The sequence below is a fragment of the Acipenser ruthenus genome, chromosome 3, assembly GCF_902713425.1.
Source record: "Acipenser ruthenus chromosome 3, fAciRut3.2 maternal haplotype, whole genome shotgun sequence".
NCBI classification, from domain to species: domain Eukaryota; kingdom Metazoa; phylum Chordata; class Actinopteri; order Acipenseriformes; family Acipenseridae; genus Acipenser; species Acipenser ruthenus.
The window spans coordinates 59,888,288-59,906,257 of record NC_081191.1 but is presented as its reverse complement, the minus strand read 5'-3'; the positions used below and the strand labels follow the sequence as shown (position 1 = coordinate 59,906,257).

At 37.1% G+C, this 17,970-nt stretch overlaps 1 protein-coding gene across 2 annotated transcripts in view; it reads left to right on the top strand.

The window, feature by feature from the left end:
• Positions 1-2,264: 2,264 nt before the first annotated feature.
• LOC117435477 (V-set and transmembrane domain-containing protein 2A-like) overlaps positions 2,265-17,970 on the top strand; it is a 45,826-nt gene continuing 30,120 nt past the window's right edge. The window contains exons 1-2 of one of the 2 annotated variants that reach the window (XM_034058663.2): positions 2,265-2,851; positions 4,172-4,338. In XM_034058663.2, the coding sequence (XP_033914554.2) occupies positions 2,773-2,851; positions 4,172-4,338 (246 nt within the window). In that variant the 5' untranslated portion in view covers positions 2,265-2,772. The remainder of the gene's footprint in view (positions 2,852-4,171; positions 4,339-17,970) is intronic. The other variant, XM_034058664.3, reaches the window with a different exon arrangement.

Below are 17,970 nucleotides of genomic sequence, written 5' to 3'. Positions count from 1 at the left end.
GGACAGTTTTTGTGTTATTTTGTTTAAACTTTTATTGTGGCCCTTGTGCCATTTGTTGGTTAGTGTATTATTGTGATATGTCTTATTGTCTGGCAGATGACAGTATAAATGCCAAAAGCCACGGTTGCCATCTTAATTTTCAAGTGTCCAACAGAGTTAATATATATATATATATATATATATATATATATATATTACAAAAATAGTATATACTTGAGGGTATTCATTCATTCATTAGTTCATTAGTTTATAGTTTATCCGCTGCTCGCCTGGTGTTCTCTCTGCCTCGCTTCTCCCACGCAACTCCACTGCTCCGCTCACTCCACTGGCTCCCGATCACCGCTCGCATCCAGTTCAAGACTCTTGTACTGTCCTACAGATGCCTTGACCAGTCTTCACCCAGCTACCTCCAGATCCTCATCTCTCCCTACACCCCCACTTGACCTCTCCGCTTCTCCTGCACTAGAAGACTGGCTCAACCGCCTATACGCTCCCCTGCCTCCAGAGCCCGCTCCTTCTCCACCCTCGCCCCGCAGTGGTGGAATGACCTTCCTACAGATGTCAGGACTGCCCAGTCCCTGACCACCTTCCGGCGCCTCCTCAAGACTCACCTCTTCAGCACCTCTAGAACTCTTTTTTTTCCCCTTTGGACACTTATCACTCTTCCTTAAATACACTTTACTTGCTCTTATCTGTATTTATCTTGCTCTTAATTGTATTATTACTTGTACTGCGATTTTTGAAATGTATTTTTGTTTACGACTGTAAGTCGCCCTGGATAAGGGCGTCGGCTAAGAAATAAATAATAATAATAATAATAATAATAATAATAATAATAATAATAATAATAATAATAATAATAATATTTATTGTAGTGTATGACCATCAGGTAAGTCAGATAAATAATAATACAAACATATTGAAGATTGTTTTAACAGAATTGGCTACACTTCATAACAATGAAATAACTGATTAAGAAAGACAATATGTAGGCTGTAAGACATACTAATGTAGCTAATCAGGCACTTGTTTTTGCAAAAGTTAGATTTTGTACTCATCAGGTAACAGTAATTGGACAATTCATTGTCATCCTCCTACTTTAGTATCCCAAACACTGCATTTGACCAATAAAGATCAATTTAGGGAGTCAACAACAGCATGGTATCCAATATATATATATATATATATTTTATATATATATATATATATATATATATATATATATATATATATATATATATATATATATATATATATATATAATGAAAAATCCATTCAGTGACAGTGTTAGGATTGATGCTAGCTCATTGCGTAACTATATAGTATAATTGTTAATTGCAATCTAAGAACTGAATTTCAAAATTTGGATGATTTGTCTAAATAAATGCAGTTACAGGGTTAGTCAAAGCTACAGTTCATTGATTTGGAACAAAAATGTTCATCCATAGCTATTGGTATTTATTTAACATTGACTGGATTTTAAGAGATGGAAGCAGTAACTTTAGCATGGAGATACTAATAAGCTTTGGTTTAATAAATGGTGTACTGATTCTTTCAGGAAGCCTCAAGTGCCTTGTTGTATTGTATTTTCTTTGTAATTGCTTTCCACCCACTGAGATTTTAACCTGAGCTTGTACTGCATCTGTTGTTGGAGAATATAGCTAATTAGTGTCTCTTCCATTTACTTTTCTTCGATAACACCGGTCTGGCTTGTTAATTGATTTCTCCCAATCCTGCTTCTGATACACACTAATCTTGCTGTTACGTGTGGATATTCAAGGAGACATTTTAACTAGATGTGATTCAGTATTTGTGTCGAGCTTGGCTCCCTTGCGGAGGCATTGTAAACGTATGGAGTTTGTGGTCTGGACTGTGACGCCAGGTACATTGGACAGCTACAGGACAGTCTTGAGGCACTGTACGCAATTATTTGAAAGGAATTTTAAATTACGGTGTATACAGAACATTGAAGAGCAAACATTCTGTCCGTTTCACAGCCTTTGTTTTCACTTCGGTTGGAACAATCTAAAATTAAGTCTCGCCGTTTGGAGGAATGTCAGAATAATAACCTGCTTCTTACTGTCATTTTATACAGTGCGCTATAAAAAGAATTCAAGCAAAATTGACATCCTTCTGGTTTATTTTGTACCGTAAAAATGAGAATCCATGCATCTTAAAAGTAAACCCACTCTATTTTATTGAAGTGTTTATTTATATCATATATATATTATTCTATATAACAAAGCTGGTGATTGTTGATGGTTTAGTACAGCAGATATGTAACTCATAATCAAACAGCGTATTTGAAATTCGGATTTTATGGGGGCTATATAAAGCATTATTTAAGTTATGTGCCCAAGTGTACTTTTGGTATCTGATGTGTTAATAGAGACGTCATAGGTTTGAGAGATCATGAGTATTTTATGTTGATTTTCTGTGGGTTGCTCTCTCCAATGTGAAGCCTTTCAGCGCTCTGAGTGGGCAGTGAGTACGCAGTAGGGAGCTGCAGACCGACGTTTCATCAACAGTCGTGTACAGAGAGCAAGGGAGAGAACCTTCCCTACTATTATATCCTTAACAACACCTAAGACAGGCAACACAGTTGGAAGTCCTGCTTATTGAACCCATACTCTTTAAACACTTTCAAAGACGTCCTTGTAGCAGCATGTCACATATTTGGCATTCAGTATCAATAATCAGCCGTATTGCATCTGTATAATTTGTTTTGGAAGATCGATTTTAATACCCTGATGTGACATTTCCCCGTTTGGAATGATGTGGACCTTTCACGACTGTATTGGATTTGTTTTCTTGTGCAGTTTCTGCATTCAGTTGGGGGTTTCGTCGCAAGGTAGGTAGTCTTTAATACATATTATTCCGTTTTTCTAAAAAAAAAAAAAAAAAGTTGAAAATATCACGAAGCTATAAAGAAATATCAGCAGAGCATTTGATATCACTATATTATTATTATTATTATTATTATTATTATTATTATTATTATTATTATTATTATTATTATTATTATTACTAATTAAATAAACTACTGTATAATGATAGCCAACGCTAAATGATTAAACCAGTGCACTGGAAAACAACTGAAAGAAAACATATACCGTTATTGCAATTATTATCTAAAGTTAAAATGTATTGCATTAACTGTAGGTTGTAAAGGCACATATTTAATAATGTAAAAAGGTTGCCACATTACAAAACCACTAGTAGATTGTGCACATTTTTTTGTCAATCAACTGTTGAATGCTAACTGAAGGATATAATTGTTTCATGAAATGTGTTTTCAGTTACTCGTAATTACCATAGTCTAGATTGCCTACGTATTTCTTTTATTTTATTCTTTTGGTTACAAAAGATTTACTTCTTTGAAACAGTAAGCGCGACTCGCATTCAAAGCAGCAGATCTGCAGAGACAGGGCTGCTTTGTGCTGTAAGGGCTGCAGTTATTTTTCAGGACGCTGGACAGTGGGGGTGTAAATAAATTGCAGTTTTCTTATATATGTAACCTCAACACTAAGATCACATTGAAAATACGTGTTAACTGGCATATAATCATTTAGTATGTAGTGATGTTATTTGCCTGTAGTCATCTCTTTATTATTTTAAATCTAATGGTATATTTGCAGTAAGTCTGCGTAGCTAGCATTTACATTAATTTAAACATTCAACTCGATTACATACGACTTGACCGCAATACTTGTTTTGGACGTTTGAAATCTAAGTTACTTATTATCTGAGCTGGGAAAAAACGTTCAATTTAGGTCTGACTAGAAGAGATCGATTTAAAACAAATATTTTTTAAAAAAAACGTAGTTCATTGGTCAAATACTCACTTTTCAAATCTGCAATCATTAATTATATTACTCCAAAATACAACTCACCAAAGGGCAGATAGCAAGCAGGTACAAAAAACCCAAATTCATCAACATTAGTAACAAGGGACACAATGAATCTTAACCTGTGTCGCAGACTACTGTAGGTGACCATAGCACAAGTGGTCACTAACTGAAAGCTATCACAATAGACTTGTCCAAGGATCACAGAGGCGAACCTGTACAATATTAGACGTTATTTCGATTTTTGATAAATGTATTCAGATCTATGACATTAAACAGGTAAATGGATATTAAGTCAATATGTTTTCTTTTAATATCTGCAGCAAAGTTCACCGAACTACCAACAAATGTAACAGCAAAAGAAGGTCAAAACATAGAGATGTCATGCGCTTTCCAAAGTGGATTGTCACCAGTCTATCTGGAGATTCAATGGTGGTTTATAAGAACTCCAGAGGAACAAAGCAATAGTGACGAGATTGCTGGGACTCAGGTACTGTAGAAAAAAAAATGCATGTAGCACAATTAATAACCCATATTTTGTATTGTTTACCACATCTTTCTAATTATGATTTATGAATAGTGAATCTATATATTGCTACACACCAGTGGATTATTTATTAATATTACAAAACATACACCATATGGGAAGCTATGTCATCATTTAAACCTATCCTAATCTTATACTTTGTAACATCCAATCAATACACACATTAATTGTCTTTAAACATAGTGTCATAATGCAATTGAGGTGTCCTGTTAATGCAATTGAGGTGTCCTGTTTGAGGTAAGTTGTTTCTTTTTACTGGGTTTACACATACCATACACATACAATGTTTGGACCTTTGTCTGTTTTTTTTTTTGAAAACCATATTACAATGATCATTCTTTTTCTTCTTCGTATTGTTGATTGATTGATTGATTGTTTGTTTGATTGATTGATTGATTGATTATGATGCAATATGGGTGTTGGGGAATCATTTTACCAGATATTTGAATTGTAACTGAAGGTTTACCTACTGTAATGTCATTTGATAATGCTCATAATAATGCCAAGTGGTTGGTAAAGACTGACATAGTAGACACTGAAAGGACTTTGGTTGTTGGTCCTGCATCATGCGGTATTCTTTGGAGGTCTAATGCCCAAGTTCTAACCAGGCCCAGCTCAGGCACAGTTTTCCTTTTTCTTTTCTTTTTACAGCTCTCTTGTTTTTTTATGATGAGTGGCATTTAATCTAATTACTCAAATGATGTGTTTTTATTTATTTATTTTATTTTAAAAAAGGGAAAATCTGTGTTTATAGTGCTTTAGATGCTTATCTTAAGATCTTGTTTCAAACCAAATATATTTGTAACATGGGCCAGATTGGTCAAGGTGTCTTTACTGTATGGTAGTAAGTGCCAGCACCATCTAGTGAACACCTACACTGTATTACCATCAAAGTGTGAAACATGATCCACAGTAAGTTCAGAAGATGGAGCTTATGAAATCAGTCCATAGAACCTTAGCATATACTATATCAAGTTAAAAAAATAAATAATTCATATTTTGAGTTAATGCAATAACAGAGGAGTACAAAAAAAGAATATGTATTTTGAAGCCGCTTACTCTTTGCAAACTGATGAGATCAGAATCTGAGATTGTAGCATGTAGTGCATTAATATAGGAAATGATGTTGTAAAATTCCATCTCCTACCACTTGTGTGTAGTTTCTAAGTCTCACCAAAAGAGAGATCAAGTGTCCCAATTCATGCTACGGAACATCCAAAAAAGTCAGCTGTATTCAGGAATGCTGTTTCAAAGTAGGTCATGTGACTTGAGGAGCTTCCCCTGTGTTTATTACACCATACCCATAAATAGTGAGTTTCGGGCATTTTCTATTTTGTCAGAGAGATGAGAAAAGAACTCAGTAGCAGGTGTCCTTGTTCGTCCTGATTGTATTTGTGGGATGCCCGTTTCCTGCAGTCGCATACGAGTTTGGCATCTAGTCATCATCTATTGCAAAGGAAGGACATTCTTTTTGATGAAAGCTTGCATTTCCTGTTTTTTTTTTTATGTGAGAGAGACAAGCCCCCTCTTTTAACACCAATCAAATAGATGTCTATTTTTTGTACATGACCTGAATAACTTATTTTATTTTAACTTTCTGTAGCCATTACAACATAATAAAATGACAACATGCTGTCCTTGATATAACATTGCCCCACTGGCATTTTGCTTTAGATTGAAAACACCTTGGCATAGCATATGAAAGAATCTGAATGACACCTTGATTCAGATTGTTGTCTCCTTGCTCTCAAGATGATCCAGTCTGTGGATGCCAGTGCAGTCTGTGTAGTCAGCTCTGTGTCTTTCACGTATTGACAATTTTTGTATTTGGGTGAAAAGGTGTTTGTTTTAATGAAAGTCTAAATACAACCATGTACACCACTGTCCTTTACATTAACCAACTGCCTTGGTTTCACAATGTTTTGTTTCATCATAGGCACCGACTCCTGTTGGAGTGTGGTGTACTCTGTTTCACTGGAAAACAATGCACACATTGATCTGAAGGGACACGCAATATGTCTTGTTCAGAGCCTTGACTTTTACCCTGTGTATGGACATTCTAGGCAGACAATCTGCCAACCCTAAAAGGTTGAAACTGATAATAAGGTATTATGTGGGTTTCGTTTATTTCATTCCTAGGCATCTGTGACGGGGCAGAGGCCCTGCATAGTGTTTCTGTGGCTGGCAGCCATCTAGGCTCAAGAGTAGGGGAACAACCTGGAGATCAGGATGGCCACCCTTTGCACTGCCACATGGTAATTGGTTTGGTGTGGTGTCTTTCTGGGAAGGTTGATTGTCTGATTGATTGATCAGCCCGAGAACACTAGGCACAGTTCCTGGTTAGCTGATCATCAGTCAATTGCCCACCCGGAGAAGACACCACACCATTTAAAAAGGACAAAGAAATGTTTGTCTGGACAGAGAGTTAGTTTAGGAGAAGACTGGTAGCAGCAGGGTGTGCTCCCTGTATGCATTGAGATAGCCGTAGCTTTGGTGCTGTTTTTGGATGTGTTTTGGATTTGCTTGTTTTGTTTGATAATACAAAAAATGTGCAAGAAGCTCTGAACTGCAGCTTTCCAACTCACGCCTGCTATTTCTGCTGCTGGCCAGCCTTGACCACTTTACCACAGCATCTTTGAACACAAATTGATAGTGACAAAGAGCCACAATATTATCATTTTTGTACTACTGAAACTAAGATAACATTTTATATTCAAACTGGGGTGTTCAGTTTATGGCATATGTTGGTAAAGTTTTTCTGGAACAAATATTCAAACAAGCATTGCTTAAAATGAACCATGATTACACCGTGTAACAATTTTTTAAAAACATTTTTTTGTTCCTGGGTAGTAAGTGTTATTTCCTAATTGCTTATGCCTCAAAAGTATAGAAAATGGCTATTATTCCCCACAAACTTTGCTTTTGTGACCAGGACAGTGATATTTTGAAATTTACCTATTTTCCAGAACATTCCAGATAGATTCAGTGCTGAGTAAACTTGGAGTAACTTCTAGAACTTTCTAGAACATTCCAGTAATATAAATAGTAGTATAAATACAGGGGCCTTAAGCCCACCAGTTCAGTTTAGTTCCAGCTGCCTAAGTGGATACATATCTGCATTTTTCTGAGATGGCATCAAGAGGCTGCAAGCATCCGGCAGACGCATTTTGCTATGTCTGCGGCCAATTTATCAAGACAAGAACGAAAAAGTACTCCGTGGAAGCATCTGGAAAGATGTGTGAGGCCTACAAGGCATATTTCGGCATGCCCGTCGGGGATCAAGACAAACCCTGGGCACCTCATTTCACCTGCGAGCATTGCAAAAAAACTCTGGAAGGTAAGATGGACAATTGTTGCTCGGAATTTTATGTTATAAAATTTGTTAAAATTTTTAAAATTGTAAAAGTTTTTCATTTTAAAATGTTTTACAATTTTCAATGTTATTAAAAAAATATATCATTTATGAAAAATGTTGCGAGAATCTTTTACACATTAGTCATGGGTGAAATAAATGTATTTTTGTAGGATGGTACAGAGGGGAAAAGAGAGCCATGAAGTTCGCTATCCCAAGAATTTGGCGGGAACCCACTGACCACTCAAGCAACTGCTACTTCTGCATGGTGGACCCTTCCAAACGTCGGACTGGCAAGAATGCACCTGCTATCACGTATCCGGACCTTCCTTCATCCATCGCCCCGGTGCCACACTGCCATGAGCTCCCCGTACCCACTCCTCCGGAGAGAGAGCAGCCGTCTTTAGAAGAGAGCAGCAAGTCAGAGAGCGAGGAAGACGTTGTAGATCCAGATGACAATTTCAGAGGTGGAGCTGAGGAGAGAAACCCATACTACCCCAACCAAAAAGACTACTCACTTCTAAATCTTTTGTAGTCATTTTTGTATTACTTTAGTATAAATACATGTTAATTTGGATTCATATGTTGTTTTTTTCTGACTTTATGTGAACGAAAAGACACAAATTTGCCCGTTTTCTCATTGGAAATAGGTAAATTTCAAAATATCACTGTCCTGGTCACAAAAGCAAAGTTTGTGGGGAATAATAGCCATTTTCTATACTTTTGAGGCATAAGCAATTAGGAAATAACACTTACTACCCAGGAACAAAAATTGTGTTACATAGTGTTACCATGTTGGTGTTTGCCAGAGGTGCCAAACATTTCATATTGGTATTTTTTCTACTTTAAGGTAAGTTTGTTCCGTACAGGGTTTCATTTTGTATCAGAGCTACGTCTGCTATTATACAGTGTTAAATTATGCAGATTTTTTCAATTAAAATATGCATCATTTTGACTATTGAAACATGAAAAGTCTGTTATTCCTGCATCATAGGCTTCACGATTCAAATAGACTGACCTTCTTGGAGGGTCTGTCAGCAAATTGAGGAAAAATGAAAAACATTTGCATAATTCCAATGGGTAAACACATTCATTTTGAAATGTTGGGCGACAGCATGTTAAAATCCTTAGAATTCAATTTCATATCTCTTTGCACTGTAAATTAAATAAAAAGCACCCAATTTGTCCAGCTTGCTACATGTTGATGTGCACAGCCTATCTAGAGCTTAAACAGTTTTGTTATCCCATTTTCTATAATGCAGTGGAGTGCTGAGAGTGTGTCCTCCATTGCCAGCAGTCAAACATTTTAATTTAGATTTTTATTACACGAGAGTAGCTGTTATTTACTTCTTGCTAATACTGGACTCGGCTTTCGCCAAAATAAAGTGGTGGAGACCAACCTAGACATAGATTTACTGAAATATATGAGCTTTCAGTGCGTTTCCTCTGCCAGGTGACACATTTCTTATTGGCCTGGTGTTGATGGCTGAGGTGTAGTGCTGGCTCCAGGGATCAGTTATTTGCAGTCTCTCTGGTGCATCAGCACACACAACATTGGCTATGCTGACTCCAGGGACCTCCCTAGCGCCTCAGCATGGCAACCTTCTGGAATAGGAAGGGTGGGTCATTTCTCAGGGGTCATCAAGTGGGCACCACCCGTCCGGTGTTTCGCCAGCTAGACCACAATACCTCAGGAAAGATAAACAGTCATGTTGGCATCCCAGCACATCTCATCTCTACCCCCCACCCAAACCAGACCAGTATTGATTACAACACTGCAACCTGATAGACACAAATATTTTCTCAAGAAGACGAACAACATGCTTAGTGGTCCAATTGGGGAAACAAAAACCCTTCACTAGTGGAAGTTATGTTTCCAGTTATTAAGAATGAATACCATATACACCATGGGAGTATTGAAAAAGGTATTGTGCTATTAAAATTGAGCTTCCAGAGTAGACTCCAATAAATTGACCTGTGCTTGTAAACAGCTTCTTTAAGTTTGGCTTGTTGAGATGCAGTGTCATTCAAAGTGTACTGTATTTAGTGTAAACAGTGTGGCCTTTGTTGAAGTGTTGAATCTTTCATGTGCATGTCTCGGCCTTGTTTGTGTTATTTTTTACTACAAATCAAGCTGTAAAACTTGTTTTTTTTTTTATCTTGGACTGGATGAAAATATTTAGTGGAAATCTAATGAGGAAACATTGAGCCAAAACACATACTGTGGAAATGATGGTTTGTCTTAACATGTAAACTGTCGACACTATCTCAGCAGCTGAAGGGGTAATGGTGTACAAAGTTGCATCATGTTTAACATGTTCAAGCTGAAGATCAGTGATAAAAACAGTAGAATAGTAAAATGCCCTCCCATACATTACGTGTGCTTGCAGAAAAAAAGGGCAATTGGAAAAACCTTGCAAAATTATCAGATGTACTTAAGTATTGTGACAGAGTGATACAGGGCATGATCTGTATGTTGGTGCAAGGTTAACGAGAGCTCTATTGCCTGTCTAAAGGCTTCACTGTTTCTAAATATAAAGAGAGCTCCCTGTATGTATGGTAGCTGTCAGCTAGAGGGAGCTGCTGAGTCACAGAGGCTGGCTCAGGTGAATAGATTAGTCTTACTTGAGCCAAACTGGTAAAAAGCTACAGTGTATCACAGTATATTGACGGTAATTGAAAACCAGAAATTAGTACACTGGCACCGAAATGCACATACATCAATATACTTCTGTACACTTATTATACTTCTAAATACATAAATATCTGGACAATTAATAGATAATGAAAGTCCCTTCTGTTGTGGTCATGCTCCTAACAACACTTAATTAGGAACATCCACAATTATGTATTGGTGCAGTCCAAATTCAATTAATGCAAAATGGAGTGGCTATAAGATCCTGCTCTACAATGTGACTTGTAGTTGTTTATAGCAGGGGTAGAGGTAATGGTATAAGTGTGCATATAACAGTTGGTGCCAGACTGGTTGTCAGGTCTGACTGGGATCAGATGTCAATGTATAAATGATACCTAATTACAATAAAAGCAATCCATATTCTACAGAATAATATGAAGGAAATTAAGCATTAGGATTGTTACAGGACTGGAAAAACATTATGTTTACAAAGGATGGAAGGAGGCAGTGGTCACAGGAAGCCAATTGTCTTGATTGTCTTATGTCTATATTAAATGTTTTATAATATCTGAGATTTCAAGGACAAAAGTAAAAAAGAATACATTGTTATATAGGACTTACAATCAAGCAGTTCATATTAAAAAAACAAACAGTTAACACTCAGAAGCAACTGTGGCAGTAATATTTCCACAGCCACTTCTGTCATAAGCAGGAGCTGATAGAGCAGAAAAAAAACAAATAACTCTTTGATTACGAATAAGCCTCATGGTGCGCAGGGTGAGTCATATAGTGCAGGTTCATGTCCTTGCTGTGCGAAGTAGGCCAGCCTTCGCTGGAACTCTGAATGGAGCGTTGCATTGGTCTCTGGCGCTACCGTGGATTAGGCAAAACTGTCGTGCTACAGTGAACCCTGCTGGCCAGGCGCCCAGTGAGCTCCGAGCAGACACCTGAGGACTGGCCTTTGTCCTCCAAAGGCCGGTAGGTTGCTGAGATCCACTCTCAAGTTGCTGGGTGTAAAAGAGGAAGCTGGCTTGGTCATGGGATCGGAGGGCGCCCTCTGAACCTTCAGATCTCCTGAGCTGTGTGGGGAATTGCTGTGGTGAGGAAAAAAGTGATTGGGCATTCCAAATTGGAGAAAATTGGGGGAAAAAATAATAATACAAAAAAAATGTATTTGTTTTTTTTATTGATGTTCTTATGTTTGTTTTTAAATTTAAACATAGCAGCATTGACCAATGGAATGATTGGTGAAATTTGTTTTGTTGAGTAATATGATGTGCTTGGGAATTGAATTGTGTATAGCTAAAAGTGTGTCTTTAGCTATAGTTATTACAGTATATATATATATATATATATATATATATATATATATATATATATATATATATACAGTACTGTGCAAAAGTTTTAGGCAGGTGTGAAAAAATGCTGTAAAGTAAGAATGCTTTCAAAAATAGACATGTTAATAGATTATATTTATCAATTAACTAAATGCAAAGTTAGTGAACAGAAGAAAAATCTAAATCAAACCCATATTTGGTGTGACCACCCTTTGCCTTCAAAACAGCATCAATTCTTCTAGGTACACTTGCACAAAGTCAGGGATTTTGTAGGCATATAGTCAGGTGTATGATTAAACAATTATACCAAACAGGTGCTAATGATCATCAATTCAATATGTATGTTGAAACACAATCATTAACTGAAACAGCTGTGTAGGAGGAATAAAACTGGGTGAGGAACAGCCAAACTCAGCTAACAAGGTGAGGTTGCTGAAGACAGTTTACTGTCAAAAGTCATACACCATGGCAAGACTGAGCACAGCATCAAGACACAAGGTAGTTATACTGCATCAGCAAGGTCTCTCCCAGGCAGAATTTTCAAGGCAGACAGGGGTTTCCAGATGTGCTGTCCAAGCTCTTTTGAAGCAGCACAAAGAAACGGGCAACGTTGAGGACCGTAGACACAGTGGTTGGCCAAGGAAACTTACTGCAGCAGATGAAAGACACATCATGCTTACTTCCCTTCGCAATCGGAAGATGTCCAGCAGTGCCATCAGCTCAGAATTGGCAGAAAACAGTGGGACCCTGGTACACCCATCTACTGTCCAGAGAAGTCTGGTCAGAAGTGGCCTTCATGGAAGACTTGCGGCCAAAAAGCCATACCTCCGACGTGGAAACAAGGCCAAGCGACTCAACTATGCACGAAAACACAGGAACTGGGGTGCAGAAAAATGGCAGCAGGTGCTCTGGACTGATGAGTCAAAATTTGAAATATTTGGCTGTAGCAGAAGGCAGTTTGTTCGCCGAAGGGCTGGAGAGCGGTACACGAATGAGTGTCTGCAGGCAACAGTGAAGCATGGTGGAGGTTCCTTGCAAGTTTGGGGCTGCATTTCTGCAAATGGAGTTGGGGATTTGGTCAGAATTAATGGTCTCCTCAATGCTGAGAAGTACAGGCAGATACTTATCCATCATGCAATACCATCAGGGAGGCATCTGATTGGCCCCAAATTTATTCTGCAGCATGACAATGACCCCAAACATACAGCGAAAGTCATTAAGAACTATCTTCAGCGTAAAGAAGAACAAGGAGTCCTGGAAGTGATGGTATGGCCTCCACAGAGCCCTGATCTCAACATCATCGAGTCTGTCTGGGATTACATGAAGAGAGAGAAGCAACTGAGGATGCCTAAATCCATAGAAGAACTGTGGTTAGTTCTCCAAGATGTTTGGGCCAACCTACCGAGTTCCTTCAAAAACTGTGTGCAAGTGTACCTAGAAGAATTGATGCTGTTTTGAAGGCAAAGGGTGGTCACACCAAATATTGATTTGATGTAGATTTTTCTTCTGTTCACTCACTTTGCATTTTGTTAATTGATAAATATAAACTATTAACATGTCTATTTTTGAAAGCATTCTTACTTTACAGCATTTTTTCACATCTGCCTAAAACTTTTGCACAGTACTGTATATATATATATATATATATATATATATATATATATATATATATATATATAACTATAATAACCACTGATTCTGTTATTCATAAAAACTTTGTAGTATTGATGTGTATCTGGAAAGAAAATAGGGAAGCAAGATCTGTTGTGCTGTGGTAGAATATCGGCAGCTCACACTCTAGGCACCACTATCACGTGTAAGCAATAAGGCACGACAGCATGTGTGATATACTCTAATATCACACACCCGCCTGCATTGCGTGTCACACGGCGAAGCCGAATGGCTTCAACCAGCTGGGTCGTGGTGATATTAAAGTATATCACACCCCCTGAAGTGCCTTATTCCGCTTATAAAATGGATTAATGAACTAAATTTAAAAAAAAAGAAAAAATGTTTTTTAATTAACAAAAAAGTTATTTTTATTAAGTCACCTGCTGCCTAAAGCTGAGCTAAGAAAATATTGTTCCATATACAGTAAAAAAAAAAGAAGAAATGCATGAATTAAAAAAAATATATATATAGATGTTGAATTGAACATTGCCATTGAAAGTGCAGTTTCTCTGTATTTTATCTGTTACACTTCTTGTAATTCTTGGTTTGTTCATTACATTTTCAAGTAAAATATGATTATTTTCATCATGACACAGCACAAATGAGTCTGCCTTTAAATCACACAGTAGCTGTACATTCTTCACAAGAAGGTGAGAGTGCTGTTTTTATTATTTTATTTTTTATTTTAAATCATCCTATATTATCCGGGGTAGTAACAGGAGGTATCCATACCAGATTTGTGCTACAGCTTCACAGTGGTGAGAAAGACATTATTTGCATGGAATACCCGGTTACTTATCAAACTGACTTTGCAGTTTATGGCTGGACAACATGGAGAACTACTGGGCCAGTGTTAAGAAACAATTTAAAACAATTCTGGGCAGAGCAGACGAGATGATACCATTGTACCTGGACACATTTATGTGGAGAGAAAGGCAGGAATTGTCAAGATGCATTTATAAATGTTCTGCATCAGATCACACAGCTGCGCAGGGGGTGTGACCAGCGGCAGCAGGCAGGCAGACCGACCAGAGGAGAAGAACGGACAGACCGGGGGCAGCAGCAACAAAACACCTATTTAACCACCAAAGTCTCTTTTAAGGGTGACCCAAATCTTTTGCAAAAACCTGAAAGTTTAAGATATATTTATTTTCAAAATGAGATATGGAAACGTTGTAGTTCAAGAAGGAGCAGAGCTATCAGAATGTTGTGTTTTGAATTGATTTGAATACTTCTGCTTTTTTTTCACTACTTTAATTAATCACTGGTGTCTGATTCAGACTCATTCCATATCTCACGTACACTTTGTTTTCCCAAAAGGTCAACATTTAATAAATCTCGTCAGTCATATTTATTGCAATAAATACCAATATGTCCAAAAAAATTCTAGTGGTGTATGGATATCTACCAGTGATTTGCCCCTTTTTGAAAAGAAGTGCCGACCCATGGTGATATGCTGTAATATCAACACCCCCATGTGACCTGTTTTGACCAATCAGGATAGAGTATTTAAAATACCAATTTTATAATGCTTATTAATAACTGCAAAAATATAGTTTTTTTTAACAAAACAAAACAAAAAAATGGACCATAAAAATAAGTTACTACAGTGGACATAACACTTTAAGATGGACAAGTAACCAAACTGCAGATTACATGACTGCCACAGATAATTGGGTATCATTTGAATCACAGCCAAGGGCTCAGCGCATATTGCTGCCAAGAAATTTCACAATCAGATAGCCAGGTCCATAGGACTGGATATTGTAGTGTCTGCAGTGGTGTAAACATGGTTAAAACTGTGAAACAAGCAGGTCTTAAATGGGCTGAAAATAGCAAGCAAGAAAGAAAACAACACGCAATAAAGTTACCAAACCAGAAATAAACAACCCAGATATTTCATTTACTGGCTAGGAAGAAATCTTTAGATATTTCTTTTCATCTTGGAATTGCTCTTTTTCTTTTTAAGTAAAAATGGTGCTACTAACAGTTTGGAGTATAGACATTTGAGAATCTGTACCAAAACATTTGTCTGCTTGACTCATTCTTAGCTTCAGACATCATCAGAGCGTTCCATATTGGGTGCCAAAAGTTTGTTCATATTGGGTCAAAAATCTAATTATTTTATCTTTCTGTTTTTTAAGTAGGCAGCAAAGGCCAGACGCTATGCAACAAGTGAAACTGCAGCAATGTAACAAAATGAATAGAACCTATTACTTTTGAGAAGTATCTTTCACATCACAGGCAAGCGGGGGCAATACTAGAGCGATGCGAAATAAATAGAATTGAATCGTGCGACAACTAGGGAATTGACCAATCAGAGAACAGATTCAAAGCACTTGGTCCACCAGAGTGAAGCAGTATCCAAAATGAAGGAGGAAAAAAGAATACTTGCCATATAAAAATACCCAGAGTTTTATGACAAAAATCATTGCAATTATAAAGATACAGATTCATCTTCCCTTATAAACTTCCTTTATAAAGTTTTAGACAGATTATTCAATAAGCACTAATTTGTCTCCTAAAACTGGTTCAGGTATCTTATACTGAATATTTTATACCAGTCACTATGGAAGGCCATCTTCTCAAATTAAATACTACACATTATAATTTGATGATACAGGAAATTAAACAATATCCAATGACATACAGTACAGCGAATGTGGACCAATGCACAGAAAGTTCCAACATTCCAAATCCTAATCGTAATCAAAAACATACAAATAACCTGAATTCGTGGCTAATAAGATATGTTCAATATACTTATGACTTAAATTTTTCATTTTATTTTTTGGTTTAGTTCGTTTTTTTTCTGTTTTGTATTATTATTTGGCAAAATCGGTTATTTGTGGTTATTAAAAATAAGCACCGCTTAAAAGCATCAATTTTCAGTTTCTATAATAAATTGCATGTATGTTTCACTAATAGATATAAAAGGTTAACTTACTGTGTTGAAGTGAGGATGTCCACATTTAACATTCAGGCAATGTACAGCTACTGTATGGCCAAAGGTTTTACCTAACTATAGAATTAACTAATTTTGCTTCATAACGTCGAATAAAACCTACGGAAAAATACGTTAACATATTGAATTACATACCGTTTTGCAGTTCCCTTTCAATTCGAAGATGACCACCAACAACATTATGCCTGCCCATTGGGTAGGTAATTGCTGAGCTCTCTATACCAGAGCTGCCAATAGGCCCCTTCCTGGGATGACGCACTCGGTTCCGCCCACCGAGGGATTAAAACCATCATCCTGAGGAAGCCATTTCTCATTTTCCTTCCCAAGATGGTACGGTAAGACATCTGTGTTGAGCTGAGCATGTTGATAGAAAGGAGCTTCTCGAGTCGAATTGTTTTTCCAATATTATAACAGCAAGAGAACATTCAAAGAGGAGGTTAAATGTCTAAGAGACACAAATGGCAAAATCATAGATCAAGAAAAAAAAATAGCAAATATATTAAATGATTACTTTTCACAGGTTTTTACAAAGGAGGATACGGACAACATGCCCCACATGTCGACCTGTTCCTATCCAGTTTTAAATAACTTTAGCATAACAGAGGCAGAAGTGTTAAAGGGACTAGGAGCTCTTAAAATAAACAAATCCCCTGGGCCGGATGAGATCCTCCCAATAGTACTCAAAGAAATGAAAGAAGTTATTTACAAGCCGCTAACCAAGATCATGCAACAGTCTCTTGACACAGGGGTTGTACCGACAGACTGGAAAATAGCAAACGTAATACCGATCCACAAAAAGGGAGACAAAACTGAACCAGGTAACTACAGACCAATAAGCCTGACTTCTATTATATGTAAACTTATGTAAACTATAATAAGATCCAAAATGGAAAATTACCTATATGGTAACAATATCCTGGGAGACAGCCAGCATGGTTTTAGGAAAGGTAGATCATGTCTAACTAACCTACTTGAATTTTTTGAGGATGCAACATTGAAAATGGACAACTGCAAAGCATACGACATGGTCTGCTTAGATTTCCAGAAAGCTTTTGACAAAGTCCCGCATAAAAGATTAATTCTCAAACTGAACGCAGTAGGGATTCAAGGAAATGCATGCACATGGATTAGGGAGTGGTTAACATGTAGAAAACAGAAAGTACTGATTAGAGGAGAAACCTCAAAATGGAGTGAGGTAACCAGTGGTGTACCACAGGGATCAGTATTAGGTCCTCTGCTATTCCTAATCTACATTAATGATTTAGACTCTGATATAGTAAGCAAACTCGTTAAATTTGCAGACGACACAAAAATAGGAGGAGTGGCAGACACTGTTGAAGCAGCAAAGGTCATTCAAAATGATCTAGACCGCATTCAAAATTGGGCAGACACATGGCAAATTTAATTTAATAGAGAAAAGTGTAAAGTATTGCATGCGGGCAATAAAAATGTTCATTATAAATATCATATGGGAGATAGTGAAATTGAAGAAGGGAACTATGAAAAAGACCTAGGAGTTTATGTTGACTCAGAAATGTCTTCATCTAGACAATGTGGGGAAGCTATAAAAAAGGCTAACAAGATGCTTGGATATATTGTGAGAAGTGTTGAA